The sequence below is a fragment of the Sus scrofa genome, chromosome 8 (genome assembly GCF_054392235.1).
Source record: "Sus scrofa isolate SSC_HxYL_T2T_F1_AM1 chromosome 8, Sscrofa_HxYL_maternal_Yorkshire_Landrace_v2.0, whole genome shotgun sequence".
Taxonomy (NCBI): Eukaryota; Metazoa; Chordata; class Mammalia; order Artiodactyla; family Suidae; genus Sus; species Sus scrofa.
Window position 1 is genome coordinate 1,682,750 of NC_139390.1, and position 19,869 is coordinate 1,702,618.

The 19,869-nt window shown below is 46.6% G+C and overlaps 1 protein-coding gene across 23 annotated transcripts in view; it reads left to right on the forward strand.

Annotated features, from left to right (window-relative positions):
• Positions 1 to 19,869, forward strand: part of ADD1 (adducin 1) — an 84,046-nt gene that overhangs the window by 20,881 nt on the left and 43,296 nt on the right. For all 23 annotated transcript variants that reach the window (XM_084971304.1, XM_084971311.1, XM_084971326.1 and 20 more), the window contains one exon: positions 19,024 to 19,238. In XM_084971304.1, the coding sequence (XP_084827430.1) occupies positions 19,044 to 19,238 (195 nt within the window). In that variant the 5' untranslated portion in view covers positions 19,024 to 19,043. The remainder of the gene's footprint in view (positions 1 to 19,023; positions 19,239 to 19,869) is intronic.

The window sequence follows — 19,869 nt, forward strand, 5'->3', positions numbered from 1 at the left end:
TTGCAGAGTTTTTTTATTATCAAATCTACATATTCTAAGCTCACATGTCTTTGGTGAGACCTGATACCTCCACCCCCTGATTGGTGTGGGTAAGGACAGAGGACCCTTGCTTTGACTGGCAGCCTTCAGAGGTTTCACTTGTTCAGGGTCGTTAGTGATTTTCTCAGGACATTCTGGAATGATTTTTCCAGCCTCCATTTAAAAGAGTCAACCCGTGCCTCCTGACTTGCTCAGCCGGCTCCTCCTGCGGTCTTTCCGGTCCTCACGCTCAGGCCACAGGTCTCGTGTTCTCCTTTCTCACTTCCCCACCTTTGGGAGTGACGCTTGCTCGAGTCTCCAGAACCAGAGGGCTGGAGACATCCAGCTTTGGCTTTGTGTATCAACTTCGGGAATTGACGCAATTCTTAGACACATAATACTCAGGTAACTAGAAACACAAAACCCAATTTGATACACCGATTGTTCATTAGCAGTCTGGAACTTCCTTGTGAGGGGCGGACTGCGATTTGTGGAGTCTTATCTAGTTAGCTGCTTGTATCCCCAGAGTCTCCTTAGTCATACATCTGTTGTGATTAAATGAAGCAAAGTGATGGCTTTTCTTACAGTCAGATGCCTCTGGAATCCAGACCTAGATTCATTGCCAGTCCAAAATGTGAGACCTGGAAAAATAATATGAAAATTAAAATGTGAGCCCTGAATGTGTATTTGCTCCTCCGTATATATTCATCGAGGGCCTATTAGGTGTGATAGTCCTGTGAAAACAGTAGTGAGTGAGACAGATGAGTCTCCTGCCTTCTTGTGGGGGGGTTACATTCTAGTAGGACAGTCATTGAATTTCTGACAGTAGTGCTAATAATTAACACTTGTTAATTACTGTGTCAGACACTTGTTCTAAGTATTTTACATGCGTTAACTATATAAGGGGGTACGTTTGTTAACCTCACTATTTCGGATGTGGAAACTGACACCAGGGAACTTAAGAAAATTTCCCAAACCTACAGAGCCAATAAATGGCTGAGCTGCAGTTTGAACTCAGGCAGTCTGGCTCCAGAGTCTGTGTCTTTTGTCCTTTTTTTTTAGGGCCCCACCAGTGGCATATGGAGGTTCCCAGGCTAGGGGTCTAATCAGAGCTACAGCTGCCGGCCTACAGCACAGCTACAGCCACACCAGATCCAAGCTGCGTCTGCGACCTACACCACAGCTCACAGCAACGCTGGATCCTTAACCCACGGAGCGAGGCTAGGGACCGAACCCGAAACCTCATGGTTCCTAGTTGGATTTGTTTCTGCTGCACCTCGACAGGAACTCCCCAGAGTCTGTGCTTTGAAAGTGAGGGTAAGTGCCTGGAAGGGAAAGAAAACTCAGGGTGATTTGAGAGAATTGGGAATGAGGGTTACTCTACGGCGGTAAGGGGAACTAATTTCAAAAGTTGAATGTGTCTCAAAGTTTGGAACTGAAATTTGACCTGAAACCTGACTGATAAGGCGCTCAGAGTAGCTGGAGTGAGTTTGTTCTGGGCAGGGAGAGCGGTCTAAAGGCTCTGAGGCTGGAAGGAGCTGGGCGTGCTTGCAGACAGGAGGGAGCCTAGTGCATGTGGGACAGCATGGCAGAAAGATGGCTGGGGTCCAAACTGGGGTCCTGCTGGCTGTGAGAGAGGGTTCGCATATTATTCCAGGGACTGTGGGAAGCCATTGACGGAATTGAGCAGAGGCAGGAGCTCGTTTGATTATATTTTGTGGAGAATGAACTATAAGAGTCTAAGCAGGGGGACTAGGCTGGGGGAAGGGTTAAGCATTCTGTTTTGGGGAGTTCCTTTTGTGCTTCAGCAGGTTAAGAAACCGACTAGTATCAGTGAGGATGCAGGTTCGATCCCTGCCCCTGCTCAGTGGGTTAAAGGATCGGCATTGCTGGGAGCTGCGGTAAGTCACAGACATGGCTCAGATCCTGAGTGGCTGTGGCTATGGCGCAGGCTGGCAGCTGCAGCTCCAATTCAACCCCTAGGCTGGGAACTTTCATACGCTGCAGGTGCGGCCCTAAAAGGAAGGAAAAAAAAAAAAAAAAACCCATGAAAGAGTTCTGTTTTGGACATTAGGTATGAGTGGCATTCCTTGTATCTTTGTTTGCTTACTTACCAAAATACAGCTGAACTATTTCAGTGCCTAAAGAAGATGATAATAAGCACCTTCAGTTTTATCCCCTCTTCCAGTCCCAAACAAAAACCAGTCCTCCCTCCTGGCCTTGGCTCTAGCTCTCTGCTGCCTGGAGTGCCTGATGCCCTTCCTACCTGTGATGTCACCTCTGGGAACCCTTCCTAGTTCATGTTGCCACTGATCTCCCCACCCCTGTTCCCCAGTTCCCTACCCATGGCACCGTGTCTTGTAACCTACTGTGTGATTTACTTTTTTATCAGGCTTATTGCCTGGCCCCCTCTACTAGCATATGTATTTCGTGAAGGCAGAAATCTTTGTTTTGTGTGTGGAATCTCCAGGCCTCCCAGTTGAAGAGCGGTGCCTGGCCTGTATTAGCTTCCTTGTAGGAGCTCAGTAGGCTCTTTTTTTTTTTTTTTTTTTTTTTTTTTTTGCTATTTCTTGGGCCACTCCCACGGCATATGGAGATTCCCAGGCTAGGGGTCTAATTGGAGCTGTAGCCACCGGCCTACACCAGAGCCACAGCAACGCGGGATCCGAGCTGCGTCTGCAACCTACACCACAGCTCACGGCAACGCCGGATCGCTAACCCACTGAGCAAGGGCAGGGACCGAACCCGCAACCTCATGGTTCCTAGTCGGATTCGTTAACCACTGCGCCACGACGGGAACTCCTCAGTAGGCTCTTGATGAGGTTATCCTTGCCTTCTACTTCAGTTGTATTTGGAAAGTTATAGGTCTGTTGCTTCTGTCCGTGCCCCAAGTGCAGGCAGAGCCTTTTAGAGTTTGAATTCTCCCCTCTACCTCAGTAGTGTCATGTCTGTTGAAATGGTACCGTTAAAAATTTTTTTATTAATTAAGCACCATAAGTAAAAAGTAATAAATAGATGTAATTTGAGACATAATTTTCCTTTGTCTTTTTATTTTTGGCTATTTTTTCATATGGTTTAAGACTTTTGCGATTTTTTTTTTAAACATCATTTGTTTTGTTTTGTTTTGTTTTTTTTTGTCTTTTTCTCCTTTTCTAGGGTCGCTCCCGCAGCATATGGAGGTTCCCAGGCTAGGGATCCAATCAGAGCTCTAGGCGCCGGCCTACGCCAGAGCCACAGCCACGTGGGATCCGAGCCGCGTCTGCGACCTACACCACCGTTTGTGGGAACGCCGGATCCTTAACCCACTGAGTAAGGCCAGGGATCGAACCCTCAACCTCATAGATCCTAGTCGGATTCGTTAACCACTGAGCCACGACGGAAACTCCTCATTTGGAATTTTTAAAGACTTAAGGAGTTTTTGGATATTAACAAAGGAAATTCCTCTGGTGCTAGTGATGATGGGGAATAAAATATATATACTAGGGAGTTCCTGTCGTGGTGCAGTGGAAATGAATCCAACTAGGAACCATGAGGTTGTGGGTTCGATCCCTGGCCTCCCTCAGTGGGTTAAGGATCTGGTGTTGCTGTGAGCTGTGGTGTAGGCCACAGATGTGGCTCGGTTCCCTCGGCTGTGGTGTAGGCTGGCAGCGGTAGCTCTGATTTGACCCCTACCCTGGAAACCTCCATATGCCATGGGGGTGGCCCTAAAAAGCGAAAAAAGTATATATACCAGAAAGTATTTTTAATGTGTTTTTGAAACCAGTTATAGTTGTGACAGAGATCAGAAATTTTCTGTTATTTGCCGTCAACAATTTGAGCAAGAAGCAGTTTGGTGCTGTGGAATGTCCATAGGCGTGGCCAGGACACTTTGGCTCTAGACTTGTCCAGTGATCACAGCCACCCTTTAATGTGTGTCCACTCTCTGCCAAACACTCTGTTAAATGTTCTCCAAGCAGCACTTCTGATCCTTACACTGTCTCTCAAGATGGCCATTACAAGCTCTGTTTATAGATGAGGGAGGTGAGCCCCAGGGGAAGCTAAGCATCTTGTCCAGGGTCACACAACAGTCAGCAGTACGTGGACCTCAGACTTGCCCTCAGCCTGACTCCAGACACACCAGGCCCCTGACTCCCTGCCTGCCCACGGCCATCTTCTCCTTTGTCTGAGCCTCAGTTTTCCTACATGTGTGTATGTATGTATGTGTCTTTTTAGGGCCACACCCATTGCATATGGAAGTTGCTAGGTTAGGGATCCAGTCAGAGACACAGCCACCAGCCTACACTGCAGCCGTAGCAACACCAGATCCAAGATGCATCTGCAACCTACGCCGCAGCTTGCAGCAACACTGGATCCATAAGGCACTAAGTGAGGCCAGGGATCGAACCTGCGTCCTCATGGATACTAGTCAGGGTCTTAACCCACTGAGCCACAATGGGAACTCCTCACTTTTCCTACTTTTAAAATGAAGGGGTTAGACTGTCATGGAGACCTTTATAGCACTGAGTCAGAAAGGCTCTAAAGGTCCTCAGGCTTGCTCACCGCCTGCAGCTCTTGGGTTCACCACACTTTTATTGAGCACCTCCTGTGTACCAGACAGCAGCGTAAGGCGCTTAGACTACGGAAGGGCATAAAACCTGGTCTGTCTTTCGGAGGGAGCAAGGTGAGTGGTTTCCCCCGATAAATAGCTTCAGACTTTAAGACCAGTGTGATAAGCGCCCTGCTCTTCAGCAGTAAACTTTGCCTGTCATTCCCTGGCATGAGGGGGGAGGCACATCCGAGGTCCTTGATTCCTTACGTGGTGAAATGCCCTGTTGTGCTTAGAGGCCAGGAGCTGCTTTTGGTAGGCTGGAAGTAGGTAGCGGCTACAAAATGGAGCTAAGTATTGATTTAAAGAAATACTTTTTTAATTAGCCAGTATTAATTTAAAGAAATATTCAGTCATAAATGACTCTAATGTGAACAGAATCATTTTGGAGGACCAGCTACGAGGGGCTCATTAACCCTATACCTTTGCAACTCAGTTCTCAGCTTGAGAGTTTGGTTATCTTGTTATCCCTAGCTTAGGGTAAGACAGTCTTTTAGAACCTACATTTTATCACCTATAAAATCAAGGTTGGGGCACTCTACTAACATTCTCAACAGAGTTCCTGTTGTGGCTCAGCAGGTTAAGAACCGAACTAGATCTATGAGGATGTGGGTTCCATCCCGGGCTTCGCTCAGTGGGTTAATGATCTGGCATTGCTGTGGCCATGAGGTAGGCCTGCAGCTGTGGCTCCCATTCAGTCCCTAGCTCAGGAACTTCCATATGCCACAAGTGCCAACCATTTAAAAACCTTAAAAAAAAATATATATATATATAATAATAATATTTCATAGATATGCACCCAGAACCACTGGGGGGCTTGCCTGTGGACACCTCGGAGATTACAGTATGGATATACATGGCTCCAGACACTTGGTGGAAACAAGGGGAGAAAAACAATAAAAGCTATACAACTTTAAATATTCGATGTCATCACGCTGCTGGAATTATAAGCTGCTGTGTTCTCTGGTCATGTACACGTTCAGGAATGCTTGTGATTTTCCCGATGTTCATCATGTTTTTCATGCCGCACCTGCAGCATGTGGAACTTCCCAGGCCAGGGGTCAGATCAGAGCTGCAGCTGCCGGCCTGCACCGCAGCCACAGCAAGGCAGGATCTGGGCTGCTTCTCTGACCCACGCTGCAGCTTATGACAATGCCGGACACTTAACCCACTGAGCAAGGCCACGTATGGAGCCCGAATCCTCAGAGACAGTGCCGGACACTTAACCCACTGAACCACAGTGGCAGGTCTCTTGGTGGTTATTTTCACGTTTGTCTTTTTATAAATTGAAGTTAGTATATGTGTGAACAGTAAAGACTTTCCTGACTGTCTCTATCCTCTGTCCACCCAGATCCCTCTCGTAACTTACAAATATAAACCCCTTTTTAAATCGTGTTGTATATTCTTCCTACTTTTAAAAAATGTAAATATGAGTATTTTTCTTATCCCTTCTTTTTCCCCCGAGAGGTACTATAAATATATTATTCTCTGGGAGTTCTCATCGTGGTGCAGCGGAAACGAATCCAACTAGGAACCATGAGGTTGTGGGTTCGATCCCTGGCCTTGCTCAGTGGGTTAAGGATCTTCGGTTGTCGTGAGCTGTGGTGTAGGTCACAGACGCGGCTCGGATCCTGCCTTGGCTGTGACTGTGGTGTAGGCTGGCAGCTGTAGCTCTGATTCGACCCCTAGCCTGGGAACCTGCATATGCTATGGGTGTGGCCCTAAAAAGCAAAAAAAAACAAAAAACAAAAAAAGTTCTGTGTCTTGCTTTTTTTAACTTGATAGTAGATCCTTATTTTTGTGAGAGAGACCACTAAAAACTTGTGTGCTCGTAGTTATTTCATAGCTAAAGGGTTTCCAGTCTCCATCAGTTGACATGCTTTTCAGAGACTATACCTTTGGCAGATTTTTACTTAGACTAATTGTTATGATTTTAAATACTTCCTGCCTAGCTCTAAAGAGGAAAACTTGGCACTGTTTCCAGAAGTCTCAGAGGTGGTAACGTAGCTCATGTTTCAGCCTTTGTGTGTATAGAATGTGTCTCTTCGCAAACTCAACGGTTTTGTTGTTCTCAGTTTATTAGCCCTGGCTGACTAATATCTTCGCAGCTTCCTTTTATCATTTGTCTTCCACAGAACCAATTACTTCACACATAGGAACATTTAGTTACTGACCATTAAGTTCTGAAAAAAACTGCTTGTTTGTTTTTGCAGTATTTTAATCTTCCTTATTTACAGCCCTGGCAAGCTTTCTCACCTTCTTCCTTCTTCCCAGAAAAATAAACAAAAATCCAACTCAGACCCTTCCATTAGCAAGCCACTCTCATGGAATGAAATTCAGGAAACGTTCTGTTTTAGTGAGACCGTAGCTTTTGAAAATCTTCATTACTTAAGCAAAAATGTAGTGAAAAAAGTAAAAATAGAGAGTTCCCTGGTGACCTAGTGCTTAATTAAGGATTTAGTGTGGTCACTGCTGTGGCTCGGGTTCGGTCCCTGGCCCAGGGAGTCCTGCATGCCATGGTCAAACAAAACAAAACAAAACAAAACAAAACAAAACAAAAATCTCCTAGATTCCTCACCTGAAATTCTTGTGTGGAATTTCTTCTTGAGAGCACTTGTTAAAGAGTATACTGATTGGGAAGTCCCATCGTGGCCCAGTGGAAACGAATCTGAGTAGCATCCATGAGGATGCAGGTTTGATCCCTGGCCACTCTCAGTGGGTTAAGGATCCAGCATTGCCGTGGGCTGTGGTGCAGTTCGCAGATGCGACTTGGATCCTGTGTTGCTGTGGCTGTGGTGTAGGCTGGTGGCTACAGCTCCGATTAGACCCCTAGCCTGGGAACCTCCATATGTCATGGGTACAGCCCTCAAAAGACCAAAAAAAAAAAAAAGTATACAGATTAATATTTACTCCCATGCTATCTGAAAGTAGTGGATGTCACTTCAAATATATTTTTTTGGATGAAAGCAGAATTTTGAGAAGTTGGTAATGGAGAATGACTTTGCACTTCTTTTCGCCACTCACCCATTTAGCAGATGAGTATCGAGGCCTCTCTGCGCTGACGGGTGAGGAGACGGTGCTGACTTAGAAGATCCCAGTGTGCCTGCCTGCTCTTGGCCAATATCCACATTTTGACTTCCTGCGTGGCTGTGGAAGACTGATCTTGGCATTTGGGGAATGGTGCTGGGCGCAGGCCCTGATTTGGCCGTTTATTTATTTTGCGGTCTGAGCAACTTGAACTCAGAGTTAGTTCTTCCTCTGTGTGGAAACATGGTGACCTGCTGTGGCCTGTGGCCCTGCCTTATGCAGTTCCTGCACTGGCCACTCTTCTGAGTCTCTGGCATTTTCTTTTCTTTTTTTTTTCCTTTTTAGGGCCGCACTCAAGGCATGTGGAGGTTCCCAGGCTAGGGTCTTGAATCGGAGCTACAGCTGCCGGCCTCCACCACAGCCACAGCAACACTGGATCCGAGCTGGTCTTGACCTACACCACAGCTCATGCAACACCAGATCTTTAACCCACTGAGCGAGGCCAGGGATCGATCCCGCAACCTCATGGTTTCTGGTCAGACTTGTTTCCACTGCACCGCAAGGGGAGCTCCTCCCTCGAATTTTCTGGTTGTGTTTTCCTCAGCTGGCTTTGGGGAGAGTTGGTGTGAGTTTGGGCGTCGTGGAGACGGTGACCGTCTCTCTCATTTTCTCTCTGAGCTGCTCTCAGATACACTGTCTCATTTGATCATTAGCTTAGGGAGATACTTTACAGATGAGGACTTCCTAAGTGTTGACGTTATACAGTGGAAGCAGTGGAACTATCCACAGATTTCTGGCCCTGTATTAGTGGCCTGTCCACTGTCCTCTACTGACCCTTGGGTTGGAGAACTCTTTTATCAGCACAAGAAGACCATTTAGTGAGAAGCAATTAAAAGTACAGTCTCTAGGCCTTGCTCAGTGATTGCCGTGAGCTGTGGTGTAGGTTGCAGACGAGGCTTGGATCATGTGTGGCTGTGGTGTAGACCAGCAGCTACAGCTCTGATTCTACCCCTAGTCTGGGAACTTCCATATGCCATGGGTGTGGCCTTAAAAAGAAAAAGAAAAAAAGGAAAAAAAAAAGGCACAGTCTAGGACTTCTCTCGTACAGTGTGTTAAGAATCTGGTGTTGTCACTGTACTGGCTTGGATCGCCTCTGTGGTGTGGGTTTGATCCTGGCCCAGGAACTTCCACTTATCACTGGAGAGGCCAAAAAAAAAAAAAGGGCACTGTCTCTAAACCATAATCTTCATTTGAAATTCTTGCTTCTCTTCTTATCGCTATGTAACCTTAAGCCAAATAACAAGAGTCTCTTCCTACACCAGAAGATTGATTAAATGTTATAGTTAAAAGAAAAACGGCAGGTATATAACCATGTGAAAACTTAATAAAATGTGGAAGATTTAAGCTGGGAACCTGTGAACAAGCCATTCATCCTAAAGGCCAGAGGAAGCAGGAGGGCCTCCCAGGTGATTCCTCTTTGAAAGGAGCGGAAGCGCAGGCAGCAAGGCCAGGAAGCACTGCTTTGATTCCGTTTTACCTTTTTTCCTTTCTTTTCTAATTTGAGCTTGCAGGGATGCATGATGGTGAGAGGTAGAGTGTGGTAAATACTTAAGAGCAGGTGCTCTGGAGCAGGCAGCCTGGGTTCAGACCTTAGCAGCCCCACTGCAGGCTACCTAACTGCTTTGTCCCTCAGTTTCTTTGTCTGTAGGAAAGAGGAGTTGATGTGTGTAAAAATGAATTTTAAATCAGTAATTACCGCTTAGCAAGCAGCGCCTGTTCTAAAGGGAACTGTCGATTGGTTTCATCTGCAAGAGAACGTCTGGAGAGCAGGAATAGAAATGATCCGATCAGGAGTAATTAAAGGCTTTCCCTGAGCCTTGGGGTCCCGAGCAGGGCACATTCAGCCTGCAGCTGCCAAGAGGAATCCTAAACTCAAGGTGGGTGTTGCTGTGTCCTTCAGAGGGAATGGCGAGCTAGGCTTGTCTGTCGGCAGTAAGGAGTTGTGTTCTTATTTGGAGGAGGGCTCTGGGGTCGGGCTCCGTCCTGCCAGTAGGTATGGGAGCGTCCTCACCGACTGGCTCAGAACTCCTTCCAGAGCCACAGGGTTCTGAGAGTTTGTCTGGAATTTCTGGCTGGCCTCCCTGTCTCTTCTGTCTTCCCACCCAAGCTGCCTGATAGGGTCCGGACTGTCTCTGCAGCCGCGTTCCCAGCCCTTCACCTGAGCTTAGCCATCGGCCTGTTGAGAATATAGTCACTCACTCTTTGTAGCAAAGACTCCACTTTTTCTTTTAAGCTTTTTTTCTAGGAGTTCCTGTTGTAGCTCAGTAGTAACAAATCCAGTCAGTATGCATGAGGACGTGGGTTCATCTCTGGCCTCACTCAGTGGGCCCAGGATCTGGTGTTGCTGTGGCTGTGGTGCAGGCTGGCAGCTGCAGCTCAGATCTGACCCCTAGCCTGGGAGCTTCCCTATGTTGCATGTGTGGCCCTAAAAAGCGCAAAAAAAAAAAAAAAAAAAAAAAAGCTTTATGGAGGTTTAGTTGACAAAATTGTAATTTTTTAGAGGGTACGAGATGATTCAGGACGCGTATACATTGTGAGGTGATTCCCACAATCCTGTTACTTAGCATATCCGTCACCTCACAGGAGCTGCCCCCCTCCTGTTTTGGTGAGATAACCTCCTGTGGAATCGAGTGTGTCCCAGTGACGCCATTTCATTCTGGGTGCAAACCCTGTGGAGCCTTCCCAGAGATGTTCCTTCGCCAGGTTACTGCCACCTGCCTCTGGCCAACCTGGAAGCGCCTGCTTAGCTCTAAGAGCATAGCGTCTCTTCTGTGGAGCTTTCCCGACAGCCCTCTCTGTGAGTGCCACGGGGCTGCTGTGACACAGGACCACAGACTGGGCAGCTTAAGCAGAAGTTTATTGTCTCAGTTCTGGAGACCAGAAGTGCAAGGTCAGGGTATTGACAGGCTGGTTTCTTCTTCTTTCTTTTTTTCTGCCTTTTTAGGGCTGCACCTGCGGCATATGGAGGTTCCCAGGAGGGGTCCAAACAGAGCTGTAGCTGCTGGCCACAGCCACAGCAATGCAGGATCCGAGCTGCGTCTGTGACCTACACCATAGCCCACGGCAACACCAGATCCTTAACCCACTGAGCGAGGCCAGGGATCGAACCTGTATCCTCATGGATACTGCTCAGATTCCTTTCCGCTGAGCCACGATGGGAACTCCCAGGGCTGGTTCCTTCTGAGGCTGGAAGAGCCTGTCCCCTGGCTGCTGATTTGCTGGCAGTCTTGCGGTTCCTTGGCTTGTGGAGGTGTCCCCTTGGCCGATCTCTGCCTTCACGCTGACGTGGTGTTCTCCCTGTGTTTGCGTCTGTGTCCAGGTCTCCCCTTTTTGTAGTCAGGTTACATTAGGGACTCACCCTGCTCCATTATGACATCATGTTAACTGATTACATCAGCGATGAGTGACCCCAGTTCTAAAGAAGGTGACATTCTGGGGTCCTGGGAGTTGAGGCTTTGCCATGAGTTTAGGGGCACAGAGTTGAACCCATAATACCCTCTCTGTGCTTCTCCTATCCGCCCCTTGGACACTGTCCGTCTACTGATATGTAAGATTTCCGTCGTGGTATCAAGCATATTTCATTACACTTGTCTGTCATCTCCCACTTATTTTGTAACTTCTTATGTTTGGTGTCTTTTTTTTTTTTTTTTTTTTTTTTGTCTTTTTGCCATTTCTTGGGCCACTTCTGCGGCATATGGAGGTTCCCAGGCCAGGGGTCGAATTGGAGTGTAGCTGCCAGTCTACGCCAGAGCCACAGCAACACAGGATCCAAGCCACGTCTTCGACCTACACCACAACTCACTGAGCAAGGCCAGGGATAGAACCTGCAACCTCATGGTTCCTAGTGTCAGATTCGTTAACCACTGCGCCACGACGGGAACTCCCTCTTTGGTGTCTTGTATGTAATGTGGAGAGTAGCTCTGGGGGAGATAGATTAAGCATCAGGAGTAGGTAGGAACTAGGGAAGATGTGCAGAGGTCATCTCTTTTCTTGTTTTCCTCTGAGAGTCCCAAAGGCTGTCTGGAGTTGGGTGTGAGGTGGCCACGGACGCCAGCAGAGGCCTCCACTTGAGTAGCACGTGAGCGTTTTGACAGCTCCTGGTTTATCTTCCATGGAGTGATGTAATTCATTATCCCCTGTGCTTTCTGAGACATGTTTTAAGAACGTTTAGAAATTGACAAGATCAGAGTTCCCGTCGTGGCGCAGTGGTTAAGGAATCCGACTAGGAACCACGAGGTTGCGGGTTCGATCCCGGGCCTTACTCAGTGGGTTAAGGATCCGGCATTGCTGTGAGCTGTGGTGTAGGTTGCAGATGCGGCTCGGATCCCGAGTTGCTATGGCTCTGGCGTAGGCCGGTGGCTGCAGCTCCGATTTGACCCCTAGCCTGGGAACTTCCACATGCCGCTGCTGCGGCCCAAGAAATGATGGAAGGACAAAGAAAAAAAAAATAAATTGACAAGAGATCCTCTGGGTCTCCCAGAATATGCTTTACTCAGAGAACGCACTCTTGTTTCAGCCTTTGGTTTGAGTGTTCTGGTTTTAGGGATTCAAAAGTAAATTATGTGAGTGGTTGGAGTTAGCAAAATGTCTGTGCTAGAAGGGAGCTGCCAAGAAATAATTGAATCTGCCCCAGAGCTTTAAAACTAGTTCCTTTGGAATTCCCGTTGTGGCACAGTGGAAACGAATCCAACTGGGAACCATGAGGTTGCGGGTTTGATCCCTGGCCTCGCTCAGTGGGTTAAGGATCCAGTGTTGCCTTGAGCTGTGGTGTAGGTCGCAGACGCAGCTCGGATCTGGCATTGCTGTAGCTCTGGCGCAGGCTAGCAGCTGCAGCTCTGATCTGATCCCTAGCCTGGGAACCTCCACATAGTGTGGATACGGCCCTAAAAAGACCCCCCCCCAAAAAAAAATTCCAGGTGTCCTATTATCTCGTCCACAAATATTTCTGTATGTGTCTAATATAACCATAATAATATTACGCCTAAAAATTTTAGCAGTAATGCCCTAATGATATCCAAGTCCAGTTAGTGTTCAAATTTCTAATTGTCCTGAATGTCATTTTCAGGTTTTTAATTTTACAATTTATTTGGGTCAGGGTCTGGCTAAGGTCCTCCTGTTACCTGTCAGATTTTAAGCTGGGGAATGAATGACGTCTGATTTATATTTTATTTTATTTATTTATTTATTTGTCCTTCTAGGGCCATACTTGAGTCGTATGGGGGTTCCCAGGCTAGGGGCCTAATCAGAGCTGTTGCTGCCGGCCCACACCACAGGCACAGCAACGCCAGATCTGAGCCACGTCTGCAACCTACACCACAGCTCATGGCAATGCCGAACCTTTAACCCACTCAGTGAGGCCAGGTATTGAACCCACAACCTCATGGTTCCTCGTCAGATTCCTATCTGCTGCGCCACGATGGGAACTCCCTGATTTATATTTTCAAACTCTTGGACCTCCTGTGGGATGGATTGATGTGGAGGTTGTTAGGAGACTGGGGTAGAGACGCTTGTGAAGAGGCCGTTGTGTGTCCAGGTGAGTTGTGATCATCTGGATCAGAGAGACACGGTAGGGATGGGGAAGAGCGCGTGAATGCGCGATGTCACGCGGGCAGGCCGGGCTCTTTATCATGGTTCATCCAGACTTTTGGGTTCTGTTGGATGTGTGTGTTTATTTGAAAGTATTCTCAGGAGTTCCCGTCGTGGCGCAGTGGTTAACGAATCTGAGTAGGAACCATGAGGTTGCGGGTTCGGTCCCTGCCCTCGTTCAGTGGGTTGAGGGTCCGGCGTTGTCGAGAGCTGTGGTGTGGTTGCAGACGCGGCTCGGATCCTGCGTTGCTCTGGCTCTGGCGTAGGCCAGTGGCTACAGCTCCGATTCGACCCCTAGCCTGGGAACCTCCATATGCCGCGGGAGCGGCCCAAAGAAATAGCAAAAAGACAAAAAAAAAAAAAAAAAAAAAGAAAGTATTCTCAGATTTCATTGATATCAACATCCTAAGATTGGTGGAATCTTAAATTTTTTTTTTACATTTTTTGTTTTTTCTTTTTTGTAATTAATGAATTTTGTTACATTTATAGGTGTAATTTTATTACAATTACAGGTATAACAATCATCACAACCAAATTTTACAATATTTCCAACTCACAACCTCATTGTATCCCCCATCCCCCAACCTGTCTCCTTTAGAAACCATAAATTTTTCCAAGTCTGTGAGTCAGTATCTGTTCTGTAAAGAAGTTCATTGTGTCCTTTTTTTAGATTCCACATGTCAGTGAAAGCATTTGATATTGCTGTTTCACTTAGCATGATAATTTCTGTGTCCATCCACGTTGCTGCAAATGCCGTTCTTTCTTTCCTTTTATTGGTTGAGTAATATTCCATTGTGTGTATGTACTACAGCTTCTTTATCCAGTCCTCTCTTGATGAACATTTAGGTTGTTTTCATGTCTTGGCTATTGCAAATAGTACTGCAATGAACACTGAAGTACATGTGTCTTTGCAAGTCATGGTTTTCTCTGGATAGATGCCCAGGAGCGGGACTGCTGGATCAAATGGTAGTTTTTTCTATGTTTAGTTTTCTGAGGAATCTCCATCCTGTTTTCCACAGTGCTTGCACCAAATTACATTCCCACCAACTGTGTAAGAGGGTTCCCTTTTTCTCCACACCCTGTCCAGCCCTTAACTGTTTATAGACTTTTTTTTTTTGTCTTTTTTTTTTTGCCATTTCTTGGGCTGCTGCCGTGGCATATGGGAGGTTCCCAGGCTAGGGGTCTAATTGGAGCTGTAGCCACTGGCCAGAGCCACAGCAACTCGGGATCTGAGCCGAGTCTGTGACGTACACCACAGCTCACGGCAACGCCGGATCGTTAACCCACTGAGCAAGGGCAGGGATCGAACCCGCCACCTCATGGTTCCTAGTCGGATTTGTTAACCACTGCGCCACAACAGGAACTCCCCTTTATAGACTTTTTGATGATAGCCATTCTGGCTGGTGTAAGATGGTACCTCATAGTGGTTTTGATGTGCATTTCTCTAATCATGAGTGATGTTGAACATCTTTTCATGAGTTTTTTGGCCATTTGTATGTCTTCTTTGGAGAAGTGTCTGTTTGGATCTTCTGCCCCCCCCCCTTTTTTTTGTCTTTTTGCCTTTTCTAGGGCTGCTCCTGCAGCATATGGAGGTTCCCAGGCTTGGGGTCGAATTGGAGCTATAGCTGCTGGCCTACGCCAGTGCCACAGCAATGCAGGATCCAAACCGTGTCTGCAACCTACACCACAGCTCACGGCAACGCCGGATCCTTAACCCACTGAGCAAGGGCAGGAATCGAACCCGCAACCTCATGGTTCCTAGTCGGATTCGTTAACCACTGCGCCACGATGGGAACTCCTTCTGCCCATTTTTTGATAGGGTTGTTTCTTTCTTTGGTATTGAGCTGTAGGAGGTGTTTATAAATTTTGAAGATTAATCCCTTGTCAGTCGATCCATTTGCAAATATTTTCTCCCATTCTGTGGGTTGTCTTTTCTTTTTGTTTAGGGTTTCCTTTGCAGAACCTTCAAAGTTTTGTTAAGTCCCATTTGTTTATTTTTGCTTTTATTGTCAGTACTCTAGGAGGTGGATCTGAGAAGATGTTGCTGTGGTTTATGTCGGAGAGTGTCTGGCCTATGTTTTCCTCTAAGAGTTTTATAGTGTCTGGTCTTATATCTAGATTTTGAATCCATTTCGAGTTTATTTTTGGGTATGGTGTTAGGGAGTGTTCTAATTTCATTCTTTTCCATGTGGCTGTCTAGTTTTCCCAGCACCACCTATTGAACAGGCTGTCTTTTCTCCATTGTATGTTCTCGTCTCCATTGTCATGGATCAGTTGACGGTAGGAATCTTGGCTAAATTTTAGCCACCTTATGGATATTGAGATAGAGGAACATTATCCCATACTTTCCTTTAATCAATTTACTCAACTTTGGTACAGCTTCTTTGCCATTATGTCATCGTGTCTTTGTGTGATTATAATATTGATGACTTTATATAATAAAATAGGAAATTAATAGTTTTTCGCTTAAACATGTTATAATCTCTTATACATTACGCTAAAGAGTCTTCATAGTTTTATAATATTGTATTGAGCAGATTATGTTACAACCATGTATTGTTGGATGTTGATCTTACTTTTTTTTTTGGTCTTTTTTTGTCTTTTCTAGGGTTGCATCAGCCACATATGGAGGTTCCCAGGCTAGGGGTCTAATCGGAGCTGCAGCTGCCAGCCTGTGCCAGAGCCACAGCAATGCTGGATCTGAGCCATGTCTGCGACCTACACCACAGCTCACAGCAACGCTGGATCCTTAACCCACTGAGCAAGGCCAGGGATTGAACCCACAACCCCCATGCTTCCCAGTCGGATTCGTTAACCACTGCGCCATGACGGGAACTCCGATCTTACTTTTTCTTTTTTTTTTTTTGTCTTTTTGTCTTTTTTTGTTGTTGTTGTTGCTATTTCTTGGGCCGCTCCCGTGGCATATGGAGGTTCCCAGGCTAGGGGTCGAATCGGAGCTGTAGCTGCCAGCCTACACCACAGCCACAGCAACGCAGGATCCGAGCCGCATCTGCAACCTACACCACAGCTCACGGCAACGCTGGATCGTTAACCCACTGAGCAAGGGCAGGGACCGAACCCGCAACCTCATGGTTCCTAGTCGGATTCGTTAACCACTGCGCCACGACGGGAACTCCCCGATCTTACTTTTTAAAGCCATTTTATTTTTAAATTACTTTATAATATTGCAGGATATTTTTTCTGTATTTTTCCATTTCTTTTTAAAAAGTTTAGATTAAGTAATAATTTCTTTGTAGAGATCCTACTAAAAAAAATTTGCTGTCTTAACACACACTTAAAAACTGCACATTAGGAGTGTCTGTTGTGGCGCAGAGGAAGGGAATCTGACTGGGAACCATGAGGTTGCAGGTTCGATCCCTGGCCTCACTCAGCAGGTTGAGGATCTGGTGTTGCCGTGAGCTGTGGTGTAGGTTGCAGATGCGGCTCGGATCTGGCGTTGCTGTGGCTCTGGTGTAGGCTGGCAGCTACAGCTCCGATTCGACCCCTCGGCTGGGAACCTCCATATGCTGCAGGTGCGGCCCTAAAAAGGCAAAAGAACAAAAGCAAACAAAACAAAACAAAAAAACTGCACATCAATGAACCCTGAAGCTGCAATTGACAAAAAACACGTACAGGTTTTGTACTTTAAAAGTAGAATTATGTTTATTTTTGGTTATTGGGCTCAGAATATGTATCCTTTTTTTTTTTTTTTGTCTTTTTTTTTTTTTGTCTTTTTGCCTTTTCTAGGACTGCTCCCTCGGCATATGGCGATTCCTAGGCTAGGGGTCCAATTGGAGCTGTGGCCGCAGGCCTACGCCACAGCCACAGCAATGCGGGATCCAAGCTGCGTCTGCGACCTACACCACAGCTCACGGCAACACCAGATCCTCAACCCGCTGAGCGAGGCCAGGGATGGAACCTGAAACCTCATGGTTCCTAGTCGGATTCGTTTCCGCTGCGCCACGACCAGAACTCCTGTGTTGCCTTTTAGTCCCCGATTGTTTTCATACTTTGCCTTTAAGTCCTTGAAATAGTATCCCTTCAAACATGCTGTCCTTTCTATCATATCTTTAGATTTTAGAAAAGCAGTATCCAAATTGACCTTTTTCTTTAAAAGTTTTCTTCAACTGATTCTTTGGCTGTTGGTATCACAAAGTACATATTTTTAGTAAACAAACTATTCTTTAAAGGTTTGCTATTCAAATTGTGGTCCAAGTCCAGTGGCATGCTTAGCACTTGGGTGCTCAGGAGATGTGCACTGTGGGATCTCAGGTCCATCCCAGACCTGCTGGATATGAATTTGTATATTGTGTGGTTTTGGGTCTTTTGTTTTTTTTTTTTTTTTTTGCATTTTAGGGCCACACTCGTGGCATATGAGGTTCCCAGGCTAGGGGTCGGAGCTACAGCTGCTGAGCTACAGCTGCTGGCCTACACGGCAGTCACAGCAACATCAGATCCGAGCCACGTCTTTGACCTACACCACAGCCCACGGCAACGCCGGATCCTTAACCCACTGGGCGAGGCCAGGGATTGAACCCGCAACCTTACGGTTCCTAGTTGGATTTGTTTCCACTGTGCCACCACGGGAATTCCTGGATTTGTATACTAACAAGGTTGATTCACACACATTAAAAAGGTAATAGGGCTGGCCTGATTCCCAAGGTTGGGTCCTCCTGTTGCAGGCGTCTTTGCTCCTCTGCCCTCGTTTTGTCCTTCCCATCTCTTTGGGGACCTTGTTTCCCTCCCTGCCATTGTCATTGTCATCACTTGCAGTATAGCTGGGTGATGAAGAGCAAAACTCTGCAGTCAGAAGGCCTGCTTTGAAACCTCAGCCCTGTTAACTCCCTGGCTGCATGGCTCGAGCGCCTCCTCTGTGGAGAGGGGGAAACAGCAACAGTGTGTTGACAAGCAGGAGGTGAGGGGACAGAATGTGGTGGAGAGCAGTGTCTGCCCACTCTCCTGGCTGCCGTCCTTCGCCTTCCCTTATCACAGGTTTGGTTATCGCTGTGGTGTAACAAACCGCCCTGGGACTTGCAGCCTAGAAGAATTGTTTCATTATTCATATTTGAGGATTCTGTGCGTCAGGAATTTAGGCAGAGCTCAGCTGTGCAGTTTTGTTTCTGTGGCATCCACTGAGGTTGCTTGATGACTTTCAAGTTTTTAAATTGTTATCTTAATTTAATTAAAATGCATATTCTGGATGTAGATCTCTTCTCAGATATATGATCTGTAAATATTTTATTCTGTTTTATGTATTATCACTTTATCATGTATCCTTTTTTTTTTTGGTGTTTTTTAGGGCTGCACCCATGGCATATGGAAGTTCCCAGGCTAAGGGTCGAATCAGAGCTGTAGTTGCAGCACCAGATCCCTGACCCACTGAATCAGGCCAGGGATCTAATTTGCATCCTCATGGTTACTAGTTGGACTCGTTTCTGCTGCGCCACAATGGGAACTCTTAAAATTTTAATGTCTAATTCTTTTTCAGTTTGTCAGAGGGCATGCTAGGTCTGTCTGTTGAAGAACAGTGGCGAGGATAAAAAGTGCCCTCCCTGGGGGGAAGGGTGGGAGATGACGGATTAGCCACGTGCCTCAGAAGCCACAGAAGAGCGTCACATGTCATGGTTCTGACCCTTCAGTCAGCCTGGGTGTCCTCATGCTGCAGATTGTATTTATCGGGCTGGTGTGCTCATTATGAAATGGTACTGAGCACTGATGCAAAACAATACTTTCTTTTGATTCTGTAGGGACCAAGAAAGATTGTGCAATGAATGGTGATACTCGAGCTGCAGTGGTGACCTCACCACCCCCAACCACAGCCCCTCACAAAGAGAGGTATTTCGACAGGGTGGATGAGAACAATCCCGAGTACTTGCGGGAGAGGAACATGGCACCAGACCTTCGCCAGGACTTCAATATGATGGAACAGAAGAAGAGAGTGTCCATGATTCTGCAAAGTCCCGTAAGATGCTTTTTCTCTGACCAAGTGTCGTCCTCTTTCTTCCGCTGCGTCAGCTCCCGTGCTCTGCTGTACGTGTCGTAGTCAGCTGACCGCAGCACAGGAAGTCAGCACCTTGTGCATATGTGTGTGTGGCTGTTAAGAGAGTTCACTTTATCCTGGACAGCACTGAGAACTGTGGGCACTTATGCTGGAGCATGATGGAGGATAATGTGAGAAAAAGAATGTGTGGTGTAAGTGTGACTGGGTCACCTCGCTGTACGAGAGATAATTGACAGAACACTATAAACCAACTATATGGGGAAAAAATAAAAATCATTTAAAAAAAAGAATTCAATTTAGTTCATTATCAGACCCAATCTTTATTTTATTTTATTTTTTGTCTTTTTGTCTTTTCAGGGCTGCGCTCGCAGCATACGGAGGTTCCCAGGTTAGGGGTCTAAATCGGAGCTGTAGGCGCTGGCCGATACCACAGCCACAGCAACACCAGATCTGAGCCTCATCTGCGACCTGCACCACAACTTATGGCAATGCCAGATACTTAACCCACTGAGCAAGGCCAGGGATCGAAGCCACAACCTCACGGTTCCTAGTCGGATTTGTTTCTGCTGTGCCATCATGGGAACTCCCAGAC